We start from the raw sequence: 25,978 nt of genomic DNA, 5'->3' as shown, positions 1-25,978 counted from the left end.
ATTAGACATGATTTTAGTGTGCATCTTACGGCCTGTTGCATTAATATGATCTTTGTTGCACATTTATATCGCTCTGATTACCATAAGATGTATTTATATTTATGTTTTATTCTTATAGATGGATCAGATCGTCTTATTTATTCACTTATGTTGTTTTTTTGTATGATGCATTGGCTGAAAGGAGGCACATTACCATTATTGTTTATTGTTTATGTGTTGCTATGGTTTCTCTTCCTCATAGCCACAACGCGTAAGCTGGACGGGCCGGCAAGACGTCATTTCCGGTGGGACCGGGAGGACGCGGCCGGAAACCGGGCAACGCGGCTGGAGGCGGCGGGTGTGAGTATCTTCCCATAGGTATTTAAACACTGTTTTTTGTCACATACACTTATCCTGACGAAGGGGCTGCGTCCCCGAAACGTAGATCACCTGATTAAAGTCGTTGAAAAGTCTCCGGAGTGCCGCCTCATTACATTGCTTATATATATATATATATATATATATATATATATATTTGTAAACGTAGGGGATTGAATTGTTTAATCACACCCAATCTCCCATCTAAAGTAACGGTAGATCACGGGGCAATATTCAAATGTCCCGTTATTGCGCTGATCGTGCCTACATCAGTTGTGTAAAGTGGAAAACCTGACTAAATGAATGGGCGCAACGCGAAAAGTCCCCTTTGGGCACCCAAATAGGTCACTTTTCATGCATTTCAGCTCGTCAACCCTGGGGGTGAAAAAAGACAATAGAACTCACACCGTCTCATTTCCTCTCCTTACAGTGAAACACAGCACCACTGGGGTTTTCAATTCTCCCGCACACAACTGCCGATAAAATGAACGACGTTGCTCATTTTTACCATTCCTTAGCAACGTCGTTCACTTTCTCGGCAAGTGTGTATGCCGGTGACGACAACCGATGCGCGACACAGAGGGTCGTTAACGACCCTCAGTGTCGGTGGTCCATGCATGGTCAATCTGAACTGTCGTCCAGCCGCTGTGTGACGTCACTGAGTGATATGGGAGGGGAAACACTAGACGACGTCACTCGTCGTAGAGAGACGTCGTCTAGTGTGTATGCACCGTAAGGCTGAATTATGAGAAATCACCATTTCTTTGATGAATGTGAGCATATTAATAAAGATTACATTTGTTTATATTTGTTTTGTTTATAAATACAGGGAAACATCAGCAGAATGGAGAAACAAACACTTCATTCAAAATCTACGCCTTTGAGAGCAGGCCTTACCACTCAACATATATATATATATATATATATATATATATATATATATAATGAAACATTACGTACAAACAAACTCACACAAGTATCAATTGGACAATCTCAAAGAGAGTGTGCACTTATATTCAGCACTACATGCAAAAACGAGGGCACCAGGCACATTAAAAATGTATTTAAACCTCTAATCAGGTCAAACCGGAAGTGCACTTCCTGTTTCATTATTACTATGTTTCATTATTACTTCTGGATTGACAGGAAGTGACATATGTGGGTGTGTTTGGCCTACTCAGATTGGTGATGGTATAAATATCTGTATATGTGAGCTTGCTGAACATGCTGCTTCTGGTGCCCTGTCACCAACAACACTGTTTTTGTTGTCTTGACAAAGATCATTCTAATATGATCGAAACGTCGACCTACGGATGTACCAATAAATGATCTTCTGACTTTCTTTTATGAAAATTTGGTGAGTGCCCTCTTTTTTCAAAAGACTATATATATATATATATATATATATATATATATATTCCCATTCTAAACGTGGTGCGCTCTGCATTAGAAACATGCAGCACTCCGTTTAAATGCTGTACATAGTGGTCAGGGACAAAAACGAAATAAAGAGAACCCATTAGCAGCAAGTTCCTGCATTAGAGGTTGGATAATGCACTTAAACTGTACAGTCCATTCTTCTATACACTACTTACATTTTTACATCAAAACCATTTGTGCACACAGCTATACTAGAAATGACTGCTACAGTATGTAAGAGCCCAAAATATGAGGCCACTGAATATATAATCTAATATACAGAATTGCTGCTGCGGGTGGCTAGCTCCTGAAAATTGTATCCTACACGTAACTCTATAGAAGCCTTCACATATGTTGTCAGTGCTACATCCGCAGATACAGGAAGTGGAACGCGGATAGAGCAGACATCAAACTCTTATGATATGGGCTGGAAGGACATTGAAAATGATGCTTAAATGATAACGCTAATGAAAAGAAGCAACGCAACTGTGTTCCAGCACAACTTAAGCCTGCAAATTACAACGATGCATATATACGCCTCCCATAAGTGGTCTGGGATTTTCCTATAACTTATCCGCACGTTATACTGTATGCCAGGAATTCCTATACATACACCCACATCTGCACCCCATTTGTTTCACAGGCCAGGAATTCCACCTGCTAGCATATGTCTCACCTGTTGAACTGGAAGCGCTGGTGGGTGAGGAAGCTGATGCTGTACTCGAGGCCGGAAAATAAGAAGAGGTAAAGGAAGTAGACCAGACCCAGGGCTCGGAGGCTCTTCAGACCTTGGTATAAACATATAATGTGTTACTGGTATGTCACAGTCAGCGATACATACAGAGCCATACATCATGTTCCAGAGTATAGACCTCAGTACTTGTGTGTGCACCCAGGAGCAGCCGACCATGAATCCAGAGCCTCTTTTAGCTTCCCCAATTTATCAGGAGTGCACCCAGAATGTTACTGCAATATACAGTACATACAAACGAGGCTGTTGCTTGAAAATACTAAATAATAAGAATTTACTTACCGATAATTCTATTTCTCGTAGTCCGTAGTGGATGCTGGGAACTCCGTAAGGACCATGGGGAATAGCGGCTCCGCAGGAGACTGGGCACATCTAAAGAAAGCTTTAGGACTATCTGGTGTGCACTGGCTCCTCCCCCTATGACCCTCCTCCAAGCCTCAGTTAGGATACTGTGCCCGGACGAGCGTACACAATAAGGAAGGATTTTGAATCCCGGGTAAGACTCATACCAGCCACACCAATCACACCGTACAACTTGTGATATGAAACCCAGTTAACAGCATGATAACAGAGGAGCCTCTGAATAGATGGCTCACAACAAGAACCCGATTAGTTAACAATAACTATGTACAAGTATTGCAGACAATCCGCACTTGGGATGGGCGCCCAGCATCCACTACGGACTACGAGAAATAGAATTATCGGTAAGTAAATTCTTATTTTCTCTGACGTCCTAGTGGATGCTGGGAACTCCGTAAGGACCATGGGGATTATACCAAAGCTCCCAAACGGGCGGGAGAGTGCGGATGACGCTGCAGCACCGAATGAGAGAACTCCAGGTCCTCCTCAGCCAGGGTATTAAATTCGTAGAATTTTGCAAACGTGTTTGCCCCTGACCAAGTAGCTGCTCGGCAAGTTGTAAAGCCGAGACCCCTCGGGCAGCCGCCCAAGATGAGCCCACCGTCCTTGTGGAATGGGCTTTTATTGATTTAGGCTGCGGTAATCCTACCGCAGAATGCGCCAGCTGAATAGTGCTACAAATCCAGCGCACAATAGACTGCTTAGAAGCAGGAGCACCCAGCTTGTTGGGTGCCATCAGGATAAACAGCGAGTCAGTTTTCCTGACTCCAGCCGTCCTGGAAAAATAAAATTTTCAGGGCCCTGACTACGTCCAGCAACTTGGAATCCTCCAAGTCCCCAGTAGCCGCAGGCACCACAATAGGTTGTTTCAAGTGAAAACCTGAGACCACCTTCGGGAGAAACTGAGGACGAGTCCTCAACTCTGCCCTATCCATATAGAAAATCAGATAAGGCCTTTTACATGACAAAGCCGCCAATTCTAACACACGCCCGGCCAAGGCCAAGGCCAACAGCATGACCACTTTCCACGCGAGATACTTTAGCTCCATGGTTTTAAGTGGCTCAACCAATGCGACTTTAGGAAATCCAACACCACGTTGAGATCCAAAAAGTGCCACAGGAGGCACAAAAGGAGGCTGAATATGTAGTACTCCTTTAACCAAAGTCTGAACTTCAGGCAGTGAAGCCAGTTCTTTCTGGAAGAAAATCGACAGAGCCGAAATCTGGACCTTGATGGACCCCAATTTGAGGCCCAAACGTCACCCCTGCTTGCAGGAAGTGCAGGAATCGACATAGTTGAAATTCCTCCGTCGGGGCCTTCATGGCCTCCCACCAAGCAACAAATTTTCGCCAAACGCGGCGATAATGTCTTGCGGTGACATCCTTCCTGGCTATGATCAGGGTAGGGATGACTTCCTTCGGAATACCCTTTTCCTTTAGGATCCGGTGTTCTACCGCCATGCCGTCAAACGCAGCCGCGGTAAGTCTTGGAACAGACAGGGTCCCTGCTGCAGCAGGTCTTGTCTGAGTGGCAGAGGCCAAGGGTCCTCTGCCAGCATCTCTTGAAGTTCCGGGTACCAAGCTCTTCATGGCCAATCCGGAACCCCGAGTATGGTTTTCACTCCTCGCCTTCTTATTATTCTCAGTACCTTGGGTATGAGAGGTAGAGGAGGAGACACATAAACCGACTGGTACACCCACGGTGTCACTAGAGCGTCCCCAGCGATCGCCTGAGGGTCCCTTGACCTGGCGCAATATCTTTTCAACTTCTTGTTGAGGCGGGACGCTATCATGTCCACCCGTGGTCATTCCCAACGGTTTACCCGCATTTGGAAAACATCTGGATGAAGTCCCCATTCTCCTGGGTGTAGGTCGCCCATCGGAGAATCCTTGTGGCTTCTGCCATCGCCATCCTGCTTCTTGTGCCGCCCTGTCTGTTTACATGGGCGACCGCCGTGATGTCGTCTGATTGGATCAGTACCGGCTGGTTCTGAAGCAGGGGCCTTGCTTGGCTTAGGGCATTGTAAATGGCCCTTAGCTGCAGAATATTTATGTGAAGCGAAATCTCCTTGGAAAATTTCTTCCCTGTGTGACTGCACCCCAGCCCGGAAGGCTGGCATCTGTGGTCACCAGGACCCAGTCCTGTATTCCGAATCTGCGGCCCTCTAGTAGATGAGCCCTCTGCAGCCACCACAGCAGCGACACCCTGTTTCTTGCTGACAGGGTTATCCGCTGTTGTATCTGTAGATGGGACCCGGACCATTAGTCCCACAGGTCCCACTGGAACGTCCTTGCGTGGAGTCTTCCGAATGGAATTATGCTTCGTACGAAGCTACCATTCTTCCCAGGACTCGTGTGCATTGATGTACCGACACCTGTCCTGGTTTTAGGATGTCTCTGACTAGAGATGACAACTCCTCGGCTTTTTCCACTGGAAGAAACACTCTTTTCTGGTCTGCGTTCAGAAATATTCCCAGGAACAGAAGACGTGTCGTCGGGACCAGCTGTGACTTTGGAATATTGAGAATCCAGTCGTGCTGTTGTAGCACTTCTGCTACCCCCACTACCAACTGTTCTTTGGACCTCGCCTTTATCAGGAGATCGTCCAAGTACGGGATAATAAAAACTTCCTTCTTGCGAAGGAGTATCGTCACTTCGGCCATTACCTAGATAAAGACCTTCGGTGCCGTGGACAACTCCAACGGCCGCGTCTGGAACTGATAGTGACAGTCCTGTACCACATATCTGAGGTACTCCTGGTGAGGGGGGTAAATGGGGACATGCAGGTACGCATCCTTGATGTCCAGGGAGACCCTGTAATCCCCCTCGTCCAGGCTCGTAATAACCGCCCTGAGCGATTCCATCTTGAACTTGAATCTTCTGATATAAAAGTTCAAGTATTTTAATTTCAAGATGGGTCTCACCGAACCGTTTCAGTACCACAACCACTGTGGAATAGTAACCCCTTCCTTGCTGAAGGAGGGGTACCTTGACAATCACTTGTTGTGATTATAGTGTTGAATATCCACCAACACAATCTCCCTGTCAGAGGGAGGTGCCGGTAAGGCAGATTTTAGGAAACGGCGGGGGGAAGAACGTCTCGAACTCCAGCCTGTACCCCTGAGATCCTGCTAGAAGGACCCAGGGATCCATGTAAGAGAGCCCACTGTCCGCTGAAATATCTGAGACGGGCCCCCACCGTACCCGGGTCCGCCTGAGCAGCGCCAGCACCATGCTGTGGACCTACCGGACGCAGGGAGGACTTCTGCTCTTGGGAACTAGCTGTGTGCTGCAGCTTTTTCCTCTACCCTTGCCTCTCGGCAGAAAGGATGAGCCTCTAGCCCTCTTGCTTTTCTGGGGCCGAAAGGACTGTACTTGATGATACGGTGCTTTCTTTTGTTGTGGGGTAGCCTGTGGCAAAAAAAAAATCGATTTCCCAGCAGTAGCTGTGGAAACGAGGTCTGAAAAACTATCCCCAAACAGTTTTACCCCCTTATAGGGCAACTTCCATGTGCCGATTCGAGTCGGCATCGCCTGACCATTGTCAAGTCCATAACCCCCGTCTGGCGGCAATGGACCTAGCGCTTATTTTTGATGCCAGCCGGCAAATATCCCTCTGTGCATCACGCATGTATAAGACCACGTCTTTTATATGCTCTATTTTCAGCAAAATATTGTCCCTATCCATAGTTATTTTCCGACAGGGAATCTGACCACGCAGCGGGAGCACTGCACATCCATGCCGAAGCAACGGCTGGTCGCAATATAATGCCCTAGTGTGTGACCATATCTTATAGGGTAACCTCCTGCTTTCTATCAGCAGGTTCCTTCAGGGCGGCCGTATCCGGAGACGGTAGTGCCACCTTTTCTGATAAGCGTGTAAGCGCTGTATCTACCCTATGGGGTGTTTCCCCGCGTGACCTATCCTCTGGCGGGAAAGGGTAAGCTGCCAATAACCGTTGTAGAAATTATCAATTTCTTACCGGGGGAAGACCACTCTTCCTCACACACCTCATTTAATTTCTCAGATGCAGGAAAAAATAAGAATTTACTTACCGATAATTCTATTTCTCGTAGTCCGTAGTGGATGCTGGGACTCCGTCAGGACCATGGGAATAGCGGCTCCGCAGGAGACAGGGCACAAAAATAAAAGCTTTAGGATCAGGTGGTGTGCACTGGCTCCTCCCCCTATGACCCTCCTCCAAGCCTCAGTTAGGATACTGTGCCCGGACGAGCGTACACAATAAGGAAGGATTTTGAATCCCGGGTAAGACTCATACCAGCCACACCAATCACACTGTACAACCTGTGATCTGAACCCAGTTAACAGCATGATAACAGCGGAGCCTCTGAAAAGATGGCTCACAACAATAATAACCCGATTTTTGTAACAATAACTATGTACAAGTATTGCAGACAATCCGCACTTGGGATGGGCGCCCAGCATCCACTACGGACTACGAGAAATAGAATTATCGGTAAGTAAATTCTTATTTTCTCTGACGTCCTAGTGGATGCTGGGACTCCGTCAGGACCATGGGGATTATACCAAAGCTCCCAAACGGGCGGGAGAGTGCGGATGACTCTGCAGCACCGAATGAGAGAACTCCAGGTCCTCCTCAGCCAGGGTATCAAATTTGTAGAATTTTTCAAACGTGTTTGCTCCTGACCAAGTAGCAGCTCGGCAAAGTTGTAAAGCCGAGACCCCTCGGGCAGCCGCCCAAGATGAGCCCACCTTCCTTGTGAAATGGGCATTTACATATTTTGGCTGTGGCAGGCCTGCCACAGAATGTGCAAGCTGAATTGTACTACACATCCAACTAGCAATCGTCTGCTTAGAAGCAAGAGCACCCAGTTTGTTGGGTGCATACAGGATAACAGCAAGTCAGTTTTCCTGACTCCAGCCGTCCTGGAAACCTATATTTTCAGGGCCCTGACAACATCTAGCAACTTGGAGTCCTCCAAGTCCCTAATAGCCGCAGGTACCACAATAAACTGGTTCAGTTGAAACGCTGACACCACCTTAGGGAGAAACTGGGGACGAGTCCGCAGCTCTGCCCTGTCCGAATGGACAATCAGATATGGGCTTTTGTGAGACAAAGCCACCAATTCTGACACTCGCCTGGCCGAGGCCAGGGCCAACCGCATGGTCACTTTTCATGTGAGATATTTCAAATCCACAGATTTGAGCGGTTTAAAATGTGATTTGAGGAATCCCAGAACTACGTTGAGATCCCACAGTGCCACTGGAGGCACAAAAGGGGGTTGTATATGCAGTACTCCCTTGACAAACTTCTGGACTTCAGGAAGTGAAGCCAATTTTTTCTGGAAGAAAATTGACAGGGCCGAAATTTGAACCTTAATGGACCCCAATTTGAGGCCCATAGACACTCCTGTTTGCAGGAAATGCAGGAATCGACCGAGTTGAAATTTCTTCGTGGGGCCTTCCTGGCCTCACACCACGCAACATATTTTCGCCACATGTGGTGATAATGTTGTGCGGTCACCTCCTTCCTGGCTTTGACCAGGGTAGGAATGACCTCTTCCGGAATGCCTTTTTCCCTTAGGATCCGGCGTTCCACCGCCATGCCGTCAAACGCAGCCGCGGTAAGTCTTGGAACAGACATGGTACTTGCTGAAGCAAGTCCCTTCTTAGCGGCAGAGGCCATGAGTCCTCTGTGAGCATTTCTTGAAGTTCCGGGTACCAAGTCCTTCTTGGGCAATCCGGAGCCACGAGTATAGTTCTTACTCCTCTACGTCTTATAATTCTCAGTACCTTGGGTATGAGAAGCAGAGGAGGGAACACATACACCGACTGGTACACCCACTGTGTTACCAGAACGTCCACAGCTATTGCCTGAGGGTCTCTTGACCTGGCGCAATACCTGTCCAGTTTTTTGTTCAGGCGGGACGCCATCATGTCACCTTTGGTCTTTCCCAACGGTTCACAATCATGTGGAAGACTTCCCGATGAAGTCCCCACTCTCCCGGGTGGAGGTCGTGCCTGCTGAGGAAGTCTGCTTCCCAGTTGTCCACTCCCGGAATGAACACTGCTGACAGTGCTATCCCATGATTTTCCGCCCAGCGAAGAATCTTTGCAGTTTCTGCCATTTCCCTCCTGCTTCTTGTGCCGCCCTGTCTGTTTACGTGGGCGACTGCCGTGATGTTGTCCCACTGGATCAATACCGGCTGACCTTGAAGCAGAGGTCTTGCTAAGCTTAGAGCATTGTTTTATGTGGAGATAAGTCTCCAGACTTGATCACACTCCCTGGAAATTTTTTCCCTGTGTGACTGCTCCCCAGCCTCTCCGGCTGGCATCCGTAGTCACCAGGACCCAGTCCTGAATGCCGAATCTGCGGCCTTTTAGTAGATGAGCACTCTGCAGCCACCGCAGAAGAAACACCCTTGTCCTTGGAGACAGGGTTATCCGCTGATGCATCTGAAGATGCGATCCGGACCATTTTTCCAGCAGATCCCACTGAAAAGTTCTTGCGTGAAATCTGCCGAATGGAATCGCTTCGTAAGAAGCCACCATTTTTCCCAGGACCCTTGTGCAATGATGCACTGACACTTTTCCTGGTTTTAGGAGGTTCCTGACTAGCTCGGATAACTCCCTTGCTTTCTTCTCCGGGAGAAACACCCTTTTCTGGACTGTGTCCAGAATCATCCCTAGGAACAGCAAATTGTCGTCGGAAACAGCTGCGGTTTTGGAATATTTAGAATCCACCCATGCTGTCGTAGAACTACTTGAGATAGTGCTACTCCGACCTCCAACTGTTCTCTGGACCTTGCCCTTATCAGGATATCGTCCATTTTCTTTGAAGAAGAATCATCATTTCGGCCATTACCTTGGTAAAGACCCGGGGTGCCGTGGACAATCCAACCGGCATCGTCGGAAACTGATAGTGACAGTTCTGTACCACGAACCTGAGGTACCCTTGGTGAGAAGGGCAAATTGGGACATGGAGGAAGCATCCCTGATGTCCCGGGACACCATATAGTCCCCTTCTTCCTGGTTCGCTATCACTGCTCTGAGTGACTCCATCTTGATTTGAACCTTTGTATGTAAGTGTTCAAATATTTCAGATTTAGAATAGGTCTCACCGAGCCGTCTGGCTTCAGTACCACAATATAGTGTGGAATAATACCCCTTTCCTTGTTGTAGGAGGAGTACTTTGATTATCACCTGCTGGGAATACAGCTTGTGAATTGTTTCCAATACTGCCTCCCTGTCGGAGGGAGACGTTGGTAAAGCAGACTTCAGGAACCTGCGAGGGGGAGACGTCTCGAATTTCCAATCAGTACCCCTGGGATACTACTTGTAGGATCCAGGGGTCCTGTACGGCCCCAGCGTCATGCTGAGGACTTGGCAGAAGCGGTGGAGGGCTTCTGTTCTTGGGAATGGGTTGCCTGCTGCAGTCTTCTTCCCTTTCCTCTATCCCTGGGCAGATATGACTGGCCTTTTGCCCGCTTGCCCTTATGGGGACGAAAGGACTGAGGCTGAAAAGACGGTGTCTTTTTCTGCTTAGATGTGACTTAGGGTAAAAAAGGTGGATTTTCCAGCTGTTGCCGTGGCCACCAGGTCCGATGGACCGACCCCAAATAACTCCTCCCCTTTATACGGCAATACTTCCATGTGCCGTTTGGAATCTGCATCACCTGACCACTGTCGTGTCCATCAACATCTTCTGGCAGATATGGACATCGCACTTACTCTTGATGCCAGAGTGCAAATATCTCTCTGTGCTCTATAGTCAATAAAATACTGTCCCTGTCAAGGGTATCAATATTTTCAGTCAGGGAATCCGACCAAGCCACCCCAGCGCTGCACATCCAGGCTGAGGCGATAGCTGGTCGCAGTATAACACCAGTATGTGTGTATATACTTTTTAGGATATTTTCCAGCCTCCTATCAGCTGGCTCCTTGAGGGCGGCCGTATCTGGAGACGGCAACGCCACTTGTTTTGATAAGCGTGTGAGCGCCTTATCCACCCTAAGGGGTGTTTCCCAACGCGCCCTAACTTCTGGCGGGAAAGGGTATACCGCCAATAATTTTCTATCGGGGGAAACCCACGCATCATCACACACTTCCTTTAATTTATTTGATTCAGGAAAAACTACATGTAGTTTTTTCACACCCACATAATACCCTTTTTTGTGGTACTTGTAGTATCAGAAATATGTAACACCTCCTTCATTGCCCTTAACATGTAACGTGTGGCCCTAAAGGAAAATACGTTTGTTTCTTCACCGTCGACACTGGAGTCAGTGTCCGTGTCTGTGTCTATGTCGACCGACTGAGGTAAATGGGCGTTTTAAAGCCCCTGACGGTGTTTGAGACGCCTGGACAGGTACTAATTTGTTTGCCGGCCGTCTCATGTCGTCAACCGACCTTGAAGCGTGTTGACATTATCACGTAATTCCTTAAATAAGCCATCCATTCCGGTGTCGACTCCCTAGAGAGTGACATCACCATTACAGGCAATTGCTCCGCCTCCTCACCAACATCGTCCTCATACATGTCGACACACACGTACCGACACACAGCACACACACAGGGAATGCTCTGATAGAGGACAGGACCCCACTAGCCCTTTGGGGAGACAGAGGGAGAGTTTGCCAGCACACACCAAAACGCTATAATTATACAGGGACAACCTTTATATAAGTGTTTTCCCTTATAGCATCTTAATATATAATCATATCGCCAAATAAGTGCCCCCCCTCTCTGTTTTAACCCTGTTTCTGTAGTGCAGTGCAGGGGAGAGCCTGGGAGCCTTCCCACCAGCAGTTCTGTGAGGGAAAATGGCGCTGTGTGCTGAGGAGATAGGCCCCGCCCCCTATTCCGGCGGGCTCTTCTCCCGGTTTTTCTGAGACCTGGCAGGGGTGAAATACATCCATATAGCCTCAGGGACTATATGTGATGTATTCTTTTTAGCCAGAAAGGTATTAACATTGCTGCCCAGGGCGCCCCCCCCCCCAGCGCCCTGCACCCTCAGTGACCGCCGGTGTGAAGTGTGCCTGAGCGCAATGGCGCACAGCTGCAGTGCTGTGCGCTACCTCATGAAGACTGAAAAGCCTTCAGCCGCCGGTTTCTGGACCTCTTCTTACTTCGGCATCTGCAAGGGGGTCGGCGGCGCGGCTCCGCTGACCCATCCAGGCTGTACCTGTGATCGTCCCTCTGGAGCTAGTGTCCAGTAGCCTAAGAAGCAAATCCATCCTGCACGCAGGCGAGTTCACTTCTTCTCCCCTAGGTCCCTCGTTGCAGTGAGCCTGTTGCCAGCAGGACTCACTGAAAATAAGAAACCTATCAAAACTTTTACTCTAAGCAGCTCTTTATGAGAGCCACCTAGATTGCACCCTGCTCGGACGGGCACAAAAACCTAACTGAGGCTTGGAGGAGGGTCATAGGGGGAGGAGCCAGTGCACACCACCTGATCCTAAAGCTTTTATTTTTGTGCCCTGTCTCCTGCGGAGCCGCTATTCCCATGGTCCTGACGGAGTCCCAGCATCCACTAGGACGTCAGAGAAACTACTAATAGTTTTCTCTCACCAAACACAATACCCTTTTATGTGGTACCTGGGGTATAATCATAAATGTGTAATACATTTTTCATTGCCTCAATCCTGTAACGGGTGGACCTATTTGGAGGGTACACCAGTCTCATCGATGTCGACACTGGAGTCAGTATCCGTGTCGACATCTGTGTCTGTTATCTGAAGTAGCGGGCGATTTTAAAGCCCCCCAAGACATTTGAGACGCTGGAACAGGCACAAGCTAAGTAGCCGGCTGTTCCGTGTCGTCGACCTTTTATGTAAGGAGTTGACACTTTCACGTAATCCTTCCATAAGTTCAACCACCCCGGTGTCGACCCCGCAGGGGGTGACAACATATTTACAGGCATTCGCTCCGCCTCCACCTCATTATCCTCCACATACCTGTCGACACAGCCGTACCGACACACAGCACACACACAGGGAATGCTCTGATAGAGGACAGGACCCCACAAAGCCCTTTGGGGAGACAGAGGGAGAGTATGCCAGCACACACCAGGGCGCTATATATATCACAGGGATAGCACCTATAAAAAAGTGTTTTCCCTTATAGCTGCATATATTTGTATACTGCGCCTAAATTGTGCCCCCCCTCTCTTTTTAACCCTTTCTGTAGTGTATTAACTGCAGGGGAGAGCCAGGGAGCTTCCCTCCAACGGAGCTGTGAGGGAAAATGGCGCCAGTGTGCTGAGGAGATAGGCTCCGCCCCCTTCTCGGCGGACTTTTCTCCCGCTTTTTTCTGGAATCTGGCAGGGGTTAATATACATCCATATAGCCCTGGGGGTTATATGTGATGTATTTTTGCCAGCCAAGGTGTTTATATTGCTGCTCAGGGCGCCCCCCCCCAGCGCCCTGCACCCATCAGTGACCGGAGTGTGTGGTGTGCATGAGGAGCAATGGCGCACAGCTGCAGTGCTGTGCGCTACCTTGGTGAAGACTGATGTCTTCTGCCGCCGATTTTCCGGACCTCTTCTTGCTTCTGGCTCTGTAAGGGGGCCGGCGGCGCGGCTCTGGGACCGGACTCCGAGGCTGGGCCTGTGTTCGATCCCTCTGGAGCTAATGGTGTCCAGTAGCCTAAGAAGCCCAAGCTGGCTGCAAGCAGGCAGGTTCGCTTCTTCTCCCCTTAGTCCCTCGATGCAGTGAGCCTGTTGCCAGCAGGTCTCACTGAAAATAAAAAACCTAAAACTAACTTTTATCTAAGAAGCTCAGGAGAGCCCCCTAGATTGCACCCTGCTCGGTCGGGCACAAAAATCTAACTGAGGCTTGGAGGAGGGTCATAGGGGGAGGAGCCAGTGCACACCAGATAGTCCTAAAGCTTTCTTTAGATGTGCCCAGTCTGCTGCGGAGCCGCTATTCCCCATGGTCCTTACGGAGTTCCCAGCATCCACTAGGACGTCAGAGAAATATAGCATTATTTTTGAACAACTATTTCTAATTCCAAGACAGCCTTGTTACTAGATTCCGATGTCTTTACCTTGCAAAGCGCTAGGGTGGCCACAGGCAAATTGTGTCCCTCTGATCGTTGTGGAACTACAAGTCCAGGAATGTCCTGCCACACAATCATTGGTAAAAGAATGCAGTGACTTGTAGTTCCACAATTGCTGGAGGGCTACAGGTTACCTATCCCACTACTAGAGTATAGATGTGCACAGCAAACTATACTATACTGACCCAAGCTAAGAAGGTTGTACTAATAATACAAATGACACTATACTATAATGAAACCAAAATGGTTATCAAACACATATTTAATATGCTGAAAATAATATTTTGCTTATTTTGGATCTATAATCTGACATTATGGCTGGGATTACAGACGTTACTGGCAGTACTCATAATTAGAGCGCCCTCTTCTGGTAGGAGGGACTAATTGCCATGCTTTGCCATAATGTTTAGTAATAAAGAAAAGCCGATTTCCTCCACAATTACCTTTTCTTTTTGTTCACGTAATAAGTAAAATAGAACAAGGCTATCTCCAGCCCCTTCATGAATTTCTGGATTACCCTCTAAAGGGATGATTCAATTAGCAGTAGGTTCCATGGCCTGTGCTCGCGGGCTAACATTTACATCATCATGAAACCTACGACAGATTCTATTAGAAACATAAAGACGAGGATGTCGCACGTTAACTCTGCAGCGTGCAACCCGTGGGGCTAATTCAGGGATGTACGCCAGCCGATGGATTACATACACCTCCGATATTTACTAAACTATGCATGCGCAGGACCAATTCTGTGCATCTGCAGGACCGGTTGCAGGACAGGCTGCCATTTGGGGGGTGGGGCGGTTGACCAGTCCCGGTGACCCCTTTTCGAGGCATGCCTAGATCAGTGTCTGCGTTTTCTGACGCAGATTTCCAGGCCCCAGCAGCTTGAATACAGCGGCTGTCCTCAGTAACCCGAGGGTTACTCAGATGACTAATGTTTATGCAGGGTGATCTGATGCTGCGCCGTCAGACACAGCAGAGGATCACAGAACGTGGCAGGAGGAATCTAGTTACACACATCGCCTCCAGTGGCGTTAGCATATTATCGCACAGCAGCTGCGTACGTTTCTGTGTCAGGCCCTATGTGAAGTACATGAAAAAGTGGGGAAATTATCCTGAACCTTCAAAATGTGGCAACTGAGACAGCAGGACAGTGTAAGCGGCTACTAGCGTCCATACGCAGAGTACTGGAGGCAGCTAAATGGTGTTGCATCATTGGATTATTATTTTTTGCAACCTTTAAAAACGATGCCAGCAATTGTATCTCAGCAAAAAAAAAAAGTGTCTAGAATATTTTGTGGGATAGCAAACTGCCTAGCGGGTACAGAAACCCTTTTCTCATCAATATTACATCTCAACATACATGACCCATGGGATTTAGTATGAAATACGTACACTCAAAATCCCAACAACCATTGACCGACGGTCAAAATCCCAACAAGGACAAAATACCGCCATTTAAAATGTCGTCAAGGTTAAAATACCGACATTTAAAATGTTGACAGGTCAAAAAGTTGACCCAAGTTTTTCTTTAATTTTTTTGGTGTTTGTCGACATAAGTCAACATGGACACCGTATATGTGTACTGCGTCTCCTCGCATGGCGAGTGCACGGTGCCTCGCTGTGCTCGCCACACTATTATATTCCCTCTACAGCTCCACTGGATGGTAAAGTATGAACAAATCGGATTCAATAAAAAAAAAAAAATCATGAAAAACTCATGTCGACTTTTTGATCTGTCGGGATTTTAAATGTCGGTATTTTTACCGTTGGCCAATGGTTGTCGGGATTTTGAAAGTAGGGATTTTGATTGTAGGTAAACTGACCGCATCCCATCCCATGATATTACACACATCAATACAACTCCCAACATACATGCCCCACGCCATTACACCTATTTCCCATCAATATAACACCATCATACATGTCAACATCATTACACAACTTTCCCATTAATAGTGTTCACTCTAGAACTGAAATGGGGCAGGGCGCCGGACTCCAGGGGCATATGTGAAACGGGGGAGCGGCCACGCAAATTAGGGGGCGTGGCCACGCCTACGTCATTTTAGTGGGCGGTGCGGTTGCTGTAGGAGGCGTCCGTTGCCGGCTCTCTCCCATAGCGTGAATGGATGCAGACGCATGCGCACGGTATCTTTACACGCTGGGAGGGCAGGAAGCAGGCGGCTGTTCTAGCAGGGCGCCGCAAAAGGGGCAGGGCGGGTTTTGCCTTTTAAAAAACGGGCAGGGCTCGGCGCCCTGCTAAAACAGCCTAGAGTGAACACTACATTAACACAACACCCAACATACATGTCCCACGTCATTACACCCATTTCCCATCAATATAACACCCAACATATATGTCCCACGTCAGTACACCTATGTCCTATGAATGCAACACCTAACATGCATGACGCACGTCATTACACTCACTTCCCATCAATATAACACCCAACATATATGTCCCACGTCAGTACACCTATGTCCTATGAATGCAACACCTAACATACATGTCGCACGTCATTACACCCATTTTACTGCTTTTGGCTGCCTGGCTTAAAATAAGGCTTTTCCCTACTTTTCTTCTAGTCTGGTGCTGTGAACTAAAATCTGTTAACTCCTATAGAGACCCGTAATAACGCAGACTCATAACTGAAATAATAAGATTTTACTCACCGGTAAATCTATTTCTCGTAGTCCGTAGTGGATGCTGGGAACTCCGTAAGGACCATGGGGAATAGACGGGCTCCGCAGGAGACTGGGCACTCTAAAAGAAAGATTAGGTACTATCTGGTGTGCACTGGCTCCTCCCTCCATGCCCCTCCTCCAGACCTCAGTTAGGATACTGTGCCCGGAAGAGCTGACACAATAAGGAAGGATTTTGAATCCCGGGTAAGACTCATACCAGCCACACCAATCACACCGTATAACTCGTGATACTATACCCAGTTAACAGTATGAAATATAACAGAGCCTCTCAACAGATGGCTCAACAATAACCCTTTAGTTAGGCAATAACTATATACAAGTATTGCAGACAATCCGCACTTGGGATGGGCGCCCAGCATCCACTACGGACTACGAGAAATAGATTTACCGGTGAGTAAAATCTTATTTTCTCTGATGTCCTAGTGGATGCTGGGAACTCCGTAAGGACCATGGGGATTATACCAAAGCTCCCAAACGGGCGGGAGAGTGCGGATGACTCTGCAGCACCGAATGAGAGAACTCAAGGTCCTCCTCAGCCAGGGTATCAAATTTGTAGAATTTTACAAACGTGTTTGCCCCTGACCAAGTTGCAGCTCGGCAAAGTTGTAAAGCCGAGACCCCTCGGGCAGCCGCCCAAGAAGAGCCCACTTTCCTCGTGGAATGGGCTTTTACGGATTTAGGATGCGGCAATCCAGCCGCAGAATGCGCCAGCTGAATTGTGCTACAAATCCAGCGAGCAATAGTCTGCTTAGAAGCAGGAGCACCTATTTTGTTGGGTGCATACAGGATAAAAAGCGAGTCAGTTTTCCTGACTCCAGCCGTCCTGGAAACATAAATTTTCAAGGCCCTGACTACGTCCAGTAACTTGGAATCTTCCAAATCCCTAGTAGCCGCAGGCACTACAATAGGTTGGTTCAAGTGAAAAGCTGATACCACCTTAGGGAGAAACTGGGGACGAGTCCTCAATTCTGCCCTATCCATATGGAAAATCAGATAAGGGCTTTTACATGACAAAGCCGCCAATTCTGACACACGCCTGGCCGAAGCCAAGGCCAATAACATGACCACTTTCCACGTGAGATATTTCAGATCCACAGTTTTAAGTGCCTCAAACCAATGTGATTTCAGGAAACTCAACACCACGTTGAGATCCCAAGGTGCCACAGGAGGCACAAAAGGGGGCTGAATATGTAGCACTCCCTTTACAAATGTCTGAACTTCAGGCATTGAAGCCAGTTCTTTCTGGAAGAAAATCGACAGAGCCGAAATGTGGACCTTAATGGAACCCAATTTTAGGCCCATAGTCACTCCCGACTGTAGGAAGTGCAGAAAACGACCGAGCTGAAATTCCTCTGTAGGGGCCTTCCTGGCCTCACACCACGCAACATATTTTCGCCAAATACGGTGATAATGGTTTGCGGTTACTTCTTTCCTGGCTTTTATCAGCGTAGGAATGACTTCCTCCGGAATGCCCTTTTCCTTTAGGATCCGGAATTCAACCGCCATGCCGTCAAACGCAGCCGCGGTAAGTCTTGGAACAGACAGGGCCCCTGCTGTAGCAGATCCTGTCTGAGCGGTAGAGGCCATGGGTCCTCTGATATCATTTCTTGAAGTTCTGGGTACCAAGCTCTTCTTGGCCAATCCGGAACCACGAGTATCGTTCTTACTCCTCGCCTTCTTATTATTCTCAGTACCTTTGGTATGAGAGGCAGAGGAGGGAACACATAAACCGACTGGTACACCCACGGTGTCACTAGAGCGTCCACAGCTATCGCCTGAGGGTCCCTTGACCTGGCGCAATATCTCTTTAGTTTTTTGTTGAGGCGGGACGCCATCATGTCCACCTGTGGCCTTTCCCAACGGTGTACCAACAGTTTGAAGACTTCTGGATGAAGTCCCCACTCTCCCGGGTGTAGGTCGTGTCTGCTGAGGAAGTCTGCTTCCCAGTTGTCCACTCCCGGAATGAACACTGCTGACAGTGCTAAGACGTGATTTTCCGCCCATCGGAGAATCCTTGTGGCTTCTGCCATCGCCATCCTGCTTCTTGTGCCGCCCTGTCGGTTTACATGGGCGACTGCCGTGATGTTGTCTGATTGGATCAGTACCGGCTGGTTTTGAAGCAGGGGCCTTGCCTGATTTAGGGCATTGTAAATGGCCCTCAGTTCCAGAATATTTATGTGTAGGGACGACTCCTGACTTGACCAAAGTCCTTGGAAATTTCTTCCCTGTGTGACTGCCCCCCAGCCTCGAAGGCTGGCATCCGTGGTCACCAGGACCCAGTCCTGTATGCCGAATCTGCAGCCCTCTAGAAGATGAGCACTCTGCAGCCACCACAGCAGAGACACCCTGGTCCTTGGAGACAGGGTTATCAGTCGATGCGATCCCGACCACTTGTCCAAGAGGTCCCACTGGAAGGTCCTTGCATGAAACCTGCCGAATGGAATTGCTTCATATGAAGCCACCATTTTTCCCAGGACTCGTGTGCAGTGATGCACCGATACCTGTTTTGGTTTCAGGAGGTCTCTGACTAGAGATGACAGCTCCTTGGCTTTCTCCTGCGGGAGAAACACTTTTTTCTGTTCTGTGTCCAGAACCATCCCCAGGAACAGTAGGCATGTGGAAGGAACCAGCTGTGACTTTGGAATGTTTAGAATCCAGCCGTGCTGTTGTAGCACTTCCCGAGATAGTGCTACTCCGACCAACAACTGCTTCTTGGACCTCGCCTTTATAAGGAGATCGTCCAAGTACGGGATAATTAAAACTCCCTTTTTTCGAAGGAGTATCATCATTTCTGCCATTACCTTGGTAAACACCCTCGGTGCCGTGGACAGTCCAAACGGCAGTGTCTGGAATTGGTAATGGCAATCCTGTACCACAAATCTGAGGTACTCCTGGTGAGGAAGGTAAATGGGGACATGCAGGTAAGCATACTTGATGTCCAGGGATACCATGTAATCCCCCTCGTCCAGGCTTGCAATAACCGCCCTGAGCGATTCCATCTTGAACTTGAATCTTTTTATGTATGTGTTCAAGGATTTCAAATTTAAAATGGGTCTCACCGAACCGTACGGTTTCGGTACCACAAACAGTGTGGAATAGTAACCCCGTCCTTGTTGAAGTAGGGGCACCTTGACTATCACCTGCTGGGAATACAGCTTGTGAATTGCCTCTAGCCTCTTGCCGATAGTTGTCGGCAAGGCAGATTTGAGGAAACGGCGGGGGGGAGACGCCTCGAATTCCAGCTTGTACCCCTGAGATACTACTTGAAGGATCCAGGGATCCACCTGTGAGCGAACCCACTGATCGCTGAAATTTTTGAGGCGGCCCCCCACCGTACCTGGCTCCGCCTGTAGAGCCCCACCGTCATGCGGCGGACTTGGAAGAAGCGGGGGAGGACTTTTGTTCCTGGGAACCTGCTGTTTGTTGCAGCTTTTTTCCCCTACCTCTGCCTCTAGACAGAAAGGACCCGCCTTTTCCCCGCCTGTTTTTCTGGGGTCGAAAGGACTGTACCTGATAATACGGCGCTTTCTTAGGCTGTGAGGGGACATGGGGCAAAAATGCTGACTTCCCAGCTGTTGCTGTGGAAACTAGGTCTGAGAGACCATCCCCGAATAACTCCTCACCCTTATAAGGCAAAACTTCCATGTGCCTTTTTGAATCTGCATCCCCTGTCCACTGCCGAGTCCATAAGCCTCTCCTAGCAGAAATGGACAATGCACTTATTCTAGATGCCAGCCGGCAGATCTCCCTCTGTGCATCTCTCATGTATAAGACTGAGTCTTTTATATGCTCTACGGTTAGCAATATAGTGTCCCTGTCTAGGGTGTCAATATTTTCCGACAGGGAATCTGACCATGCAGCAGCAGCACTGCACATCCATGCTGAAGCAATAGCTGGTCTCAGTATAACACCTGTGTGTGTATATATAGACTTCAGGATAGCCTCCTGCTTTCTATCAGCAGGTTCCTTTAGGGCGACCGTCTCCGGAGACGGTAGTGCCACCTTTTGTGACAAACGTGTGAGCGCTTTATCCACCCTAGGGGGAGTTTCCCAACGTGACCTATCCTCTGGCGAGAAAGGGAACGCCATTAGTAACTTTTTAGAAATTACCAAATTTTTTATCGGGGAAAGCCCACGCTTCTTCACACACTTCATTTAATTCTTCAGATGGGGGAAAAACTATTGGTAGTTTTTTCTCCCCAAACATAATACCCCTTTTTGAGGTACCTGGGTTTATATCAGAAATGTGTAATACCTCTTTCATTGCCTCAATCATGCAACGAATGGCCCTAGTGGACATTAAATTTGACTCTTCATCGCCGACACTGGTATCAGTATCCGTGTCGACATCTGTGTCTGCCATCTGAGGTAGTGGACGCTTTAGAGCCCCTGATGGCCTTTGAGTCGTCTGGGCAGGCACGAGCTGAGAAGCCGGCTGTCCCGCATTTGGCATGTCGTCAAATTTTTTATGTAAGGAGTCGACGCTTGCACGTAATTCCTTCCATAAGTCCATCCACTCAGGTGTCTGCCCCGCAGGGGGTGACATCACATTTATAGGCATCTGCTCTGCCTCCACATAAGCCTCCTCATCAAACATGTCGACACAGTCGTACCGACACACCGCACACACACAGGGAATGCTCTTAACAGGAGACAGGACCCCACAAAAGCCCTTTGGGGAGACAGAGAGAGAGTATGCCAGCACACACCAGAGCGCTATATAATGCAGGGACTAACTGAATTATGTCCCCTTACAGCTGCTATAAGTTATACTGCGCCTAAATTTAGTGCCCCCCCTCTCTTTTTTACCCTTTCTGTAGTGCAGACTGCAGGGGAGAGCCAGGGAGCTTCCTTCCAGCGGAACTGTGAGGGAGAAATGGCGCCAGTGTGCTGAGGGAGATAGCTCCGCCCCTTTTTCGGCTGACTTTTCTCCCGCTTTTTTATGGATTCTGGCAGGGGTAATTATCACATATATAGCCTCTGGGGCTATATATTGTGATTATTTTGCCAGCCAAGGTGTTTTTATTGCTGCTCAGGGCGCCCCCCCCCCCCCCCCCCCGGCGCCCTGCACCCTCAGTGACCGGAGTGTGAAGTGTGTATGATGAGCAATGGCGCACAGCTGCAGTGCTGTGCGCTACCTTGGTGAAGACTGAAGTCTTCTGCCGCCGATTTTCCGGACCATCTTCATGCTTCTGGCTCTGTAAGGGGGACGGCGGCGCGGCTTCGGGAACGAACACCAAGGACGGGTCCTGCGGTCGATCCCTCTGGAGCTAATGGTGTCCAGTAGCCTAAGAAGCCCAAGCTAGCTGCAAGCAGGTAGGTTCGCTTCTTCTCCCCTTAGTCCCTCGTTGCAGTGAGCCTGTTGCCAGCAGGTCTCACTGTAAAATAAAAAACCTAACATATACTTTCTTTCTAGGAGCTCAGGAGAGCCCCTAGTGTGCATCCAGCTCGGCCGGGCACAGAAATCTAACTGAGGTCTGGAGGAGGGGCATGGAGGGAGGTGCCAGTGCACACCAGATAGTACCTAATCTTTCTTTTAGAGTGCCCAGTCTCCTGCGGAGCCCGTCTATTCCCCATGGTCCTTAGGGAGTTCCCAGCATTCACTAGGACGTCAGAGAAAACTGAATAGCAAAAAGTTGCATCCACAGGTATTTAACCAGCATTAGGCAATTTTCAGCAAACTCACTGACAATTGAATCGGCCCCTGTGGGAGGAGGGGGGGGGGGAACAATTCAATAAAAAATTTAGTCAAGAGACAAAATGTCTACATATACACACACTGAGACGTACTTTCACGAGAAGGAGAGTCCTGTCTTCTGGTTACGGCTGAGAATCGAAACAAGGAGAAGGGACTGAGCAGGTCTGAAGCCGCCTGAAAGCCGACCATCATGGAGGAGACCTATAGAATGGTTGCACAAGAGATAAGAACGTTTCACTCTGAAGACCACAAATCCTGCATGTTTCACTGTGTGCATCTACACTAAACACATTGTGACACTAAAGTGACTGCAGAGCACATAGCCGAATGGGCTGATCTTATCCTCACCTCCACTCCACATTTGCTCTTAATATTTGTGCAAATCGCAGAATTTTCTCCTATACAGTAACAATTGTGAAAATATGCACAATCATACAATTGGTAAATTAAACATTACACATTAAGGAGCCCACAGTTGAACGCAGTTTTGAGGACATGTCCTGTCTATTCTCACACTGCGCATACGTCAGCACAGAACATATGCGAGTACGGAAGATCGCATCTGCACATCTCAACATGTACGCATTTGTTGACACATGCGCAATACAGGAGCAATTACAGCCGACCTCAGTTCAGCTTTCTATCAGCACCTAAATGTCTACTACTAGGTTATAGACTTGTAGCACATAAATGGTCCTATGACTAGGGGGGGGGGGGGTCCATAAGGCATAAGATACTTTGGCATAAGAGTAAACCGTCCAGGAGGGGTGACGTTATCTTCAGACTACACACACCCTGCACTGGTGCCATGACTGACATTCCTGCAGCTAAGCGACACTTTTAAAAATTGGAGATAAATCAGGAGTGGAGTTTCTTTACTACCTGACAAAAATGCGGCAGCCCCAACACCCCAACACCCACATATGACCTTCACATCTCACACTGCACGGCAAGTAGCCAATAGATAGTATATATGTCAGTTCCGGCAGTTACATCATTCCAAGCTCATCAATAGTGCACTTAGAACGTAAGCTCTGTGGAGCAGGCTAGCCTCATCTAGGTAAACCATTTTACATTTGTTCTTCTCTTTGCAGTATTGGTTTTGCTGCAGGATTTATTTAACTGAAATACTATTATGTAACTGAGGAACTTTCACTGTTTTACTAATCAGACTGATGCTCCTACAGTAAGGTAACAATTAGTTTGGAAGCCTTTAATGGGGCTATGCACTTTTAGACAGCTGCTTTCTGTGTGCTACCCGCTCATTATGCCCCATTCCGGGAAAGCCCTTACTGCAATCTGCAGCCAGACAGGGCAACTGTGACTATGGGCCGGGTCCAGTTGCTGGGGGAGTGGCCACGTCTCCTTGCTGTGTACATATGCACTCAATAAGGGGAGTGGTCATGGCATCAATGAGGGTGGTGGTGTGGTTATGCCTCCTGTGCCCCATACACAGGCCCAGGCAAATTGTACCTGCTTCACCCCCCTCAGCCCCCCTGCAGCCATTAGTAAAGGCTACGGCCACACATAGCGGCCAAGCGGGTCCCGTTCTTGGACGGGAAGGGGGTTCTGTGTTCACACGGATCTTGTTCTGCGGGATGCCGCAGAACAGGATCCAGCCAGTGACACACAGCCGCACTGTGTGAACACATACATTTAAATGTATGTGTTCACACTGAAATCCCGTTGTCCTGCCCAACCACAGCATGCTGCGGTCGGACTCGGCGGCGGCGGGACTGCCGCTAATGTGCGCTCTCCTTCCGGCCAAGCGGGTCCCCCTAAACGGAACCGGCTTGGCCGCTATGTGAGCCTAAGACTACAATGTTTATGTGCAGGTAACTCAATCTCTTGATCTACTGATTTCATCTGGATGAAGCAAGACACCAACCACATCCGGCACCAACAATCATTCCACCATCAAACGCAATTCAATCACATTTCTTCCCAATTCTGGTATTAGGTTTTAACAACAACAACTGAACCTCTTGACCATATCTGCATGTTTTGATGCATTAAGTTGCTACCACATGATTGTTTTACTTCTCCTCTGTTATACTGCCCCCTTACATGTTTAATATCCACTTAAGGATTATTCTTTTACATCCTTGGGTCTTAAGGTCCATACACACTGGGCAAAGCATGTACGTACAGCGATGATCGCTAACATTGCTGGGCTGAAAAGCGCTCAGTGTCTTTTCCCCGCTGCCCAGCGATGTCAGCGGCTTTCCATAGCAGGACGCTATGGAAAGCCGCTCACCCCGCCGTTCATCTACTGGTAATACCAGATGAACGGCGACCACCAGCGATGAAGCGGGAGTGCGCATCAGCGCTCATCGCTTGTGCATACACACTGGGCGGCTTTGAGCTGAAAGCAGCTCAACACACCAAAAGTAACCTGCTCTCAGCTCAAAATCGCCCAGTGTGTATGGGCCTTAACTGTGAAGTTTTAAACATTCCAAATGTTCTGTGCAGGACTCACCCTGTTCTCCTTGGGAAGCGTCTCTGGAAGGAGTAAAAAGATGAATACCAGATCAATAACAGCGAGGAAGAGGGCGATCAGGGCGGGCCTGACATAGAAGAGCTCTCCGCTGGCCACGTGTGTTGCATAGTAAGCTCCAACCATAGGCCCTACGGTGAAGCCCAGTGAAAAAGCAATACCGATCACTGCCTATGAAAAGGAAATATATTATTTCTTCATACAGCATTGGCGTATACAGCTAAGGAGTAACTACAGTGCACCCATTCAGGAAGCTTAGAATCTAGACCGGAGGATAATAGGACTTAGGGATGAGGGCAGACAATTAGGAAATCTGCATGCTCATACAGACAAGTTCCCGGACATTCAAGCACACAAACACATACAGTACACTAGTGGTAATTCTGTCACATGCCAATTAAGCAGGATGTAGTCATGTGATACCGGCATCGGATCCCAAACGCCGGTCTCCCAATACCAACCCAATTAAGCTACCAGTAAGTATATGGAGTGTGCTAGGAAACACACGCAAATAAAGGAAAAACATACAAATTCCACTTCGGCCATGAATTGAACTAATGACCTCAGTGCTGAGAGGTAGTAATTCTAACCACTATGCCACCATGCTGTCTAATTTACTAATAGCATGTATGTTGCTCACAGGAGAAATGATTCCCCATGATCAGACCTTTATTTTAAATATGTACGAATCTAGAAATATTCAGAAATTTGGGTACAGTTGTGTTCAAGTCCAAAGCATGGGACCCCCTGGGCCAGCACCACCCAGCTGCCCCAAGGCATCACACTAGTAATAAGTAGCAGTTTAAGTGTTATAGTAATAAGCAGTAGCAACTAAGTGCTACATACTGTAGTTGCTGGTCTGGGGGGTCCCGTGCTCTGACTTTAACCTTAGGAATGTTATGTACCCACCAGATGAGGTAACTTGGTCACGATTGGTGGGCCCATATTTTTGGCCGAAATTATGTTAAGCACCTCAGGTTTACTCTATTTTATATTGTAGAGTTTATTATAATTATTCTGCTTACCAGTGTTTAGTACTTAGATTGTGCACCTGCATTTCTCTTTTTTGTAATTATCTCACTTATGGTGTACTAGGTACTTAGGGGTATATTCAATTAAGGTCGAAACTGCCGTCTTGTCGAAAAGACG

The 25,978-nt window shown here is 48.2% G+C and overlaps 1 protein-coding gene across 3 annotated transcripts in view; it reads right to left on the bottom strand.

The window, feature by feature from the left end:
- Positions 1-25,978, bottom strand: part of MFSD10 (major facilitator superfamily domain containing 10) — a 112,677-nt gene that overhangs the window by 56,333 nt on the left and 30,366 nt on the right. For all 3 annotated transcript variants that reach the window (XM_063924418.1, XM_063924400.1, XM_063924409.1), the window contains 3 exons: positions 24,812-25,000; positions 22,425-22,533; positions 2,453-2,564 (listed from right to left, as the gene is read on the bottom strand). In XM_063924418.1, the coding sequence (XP_063780488.1) occupies positions 2,453-2,564; positions 22,425-22,533; positions 24,812-25,000 (410 nt within the window). The remainder of the gene's footprint in view (positions 1-2,452; positions 2,565-22,424; positions 22,534-24,811; positions 25,001-25,978) is intronic.

Source organism: Pseudophryne corroboree, chromosome 1 (assembly GCF_028390025.1).
Source record: "Pseudophryne corroboree isolate aPseCor3 chromosome 1, aPseCor3.hap2, whole genome shotgun sequence".
NCBI classification, from domain to species: Eukaryota; Metazoa; Chordata; class Amphibia; order Anura; family Myobatrachidae; genus Pseudophryne; species Pseudophryne corroboree.
Note: the sequence above shows the minus strand (reverse complement) of the source record. Positions and strands in the feature narration are given on the sequence as shown.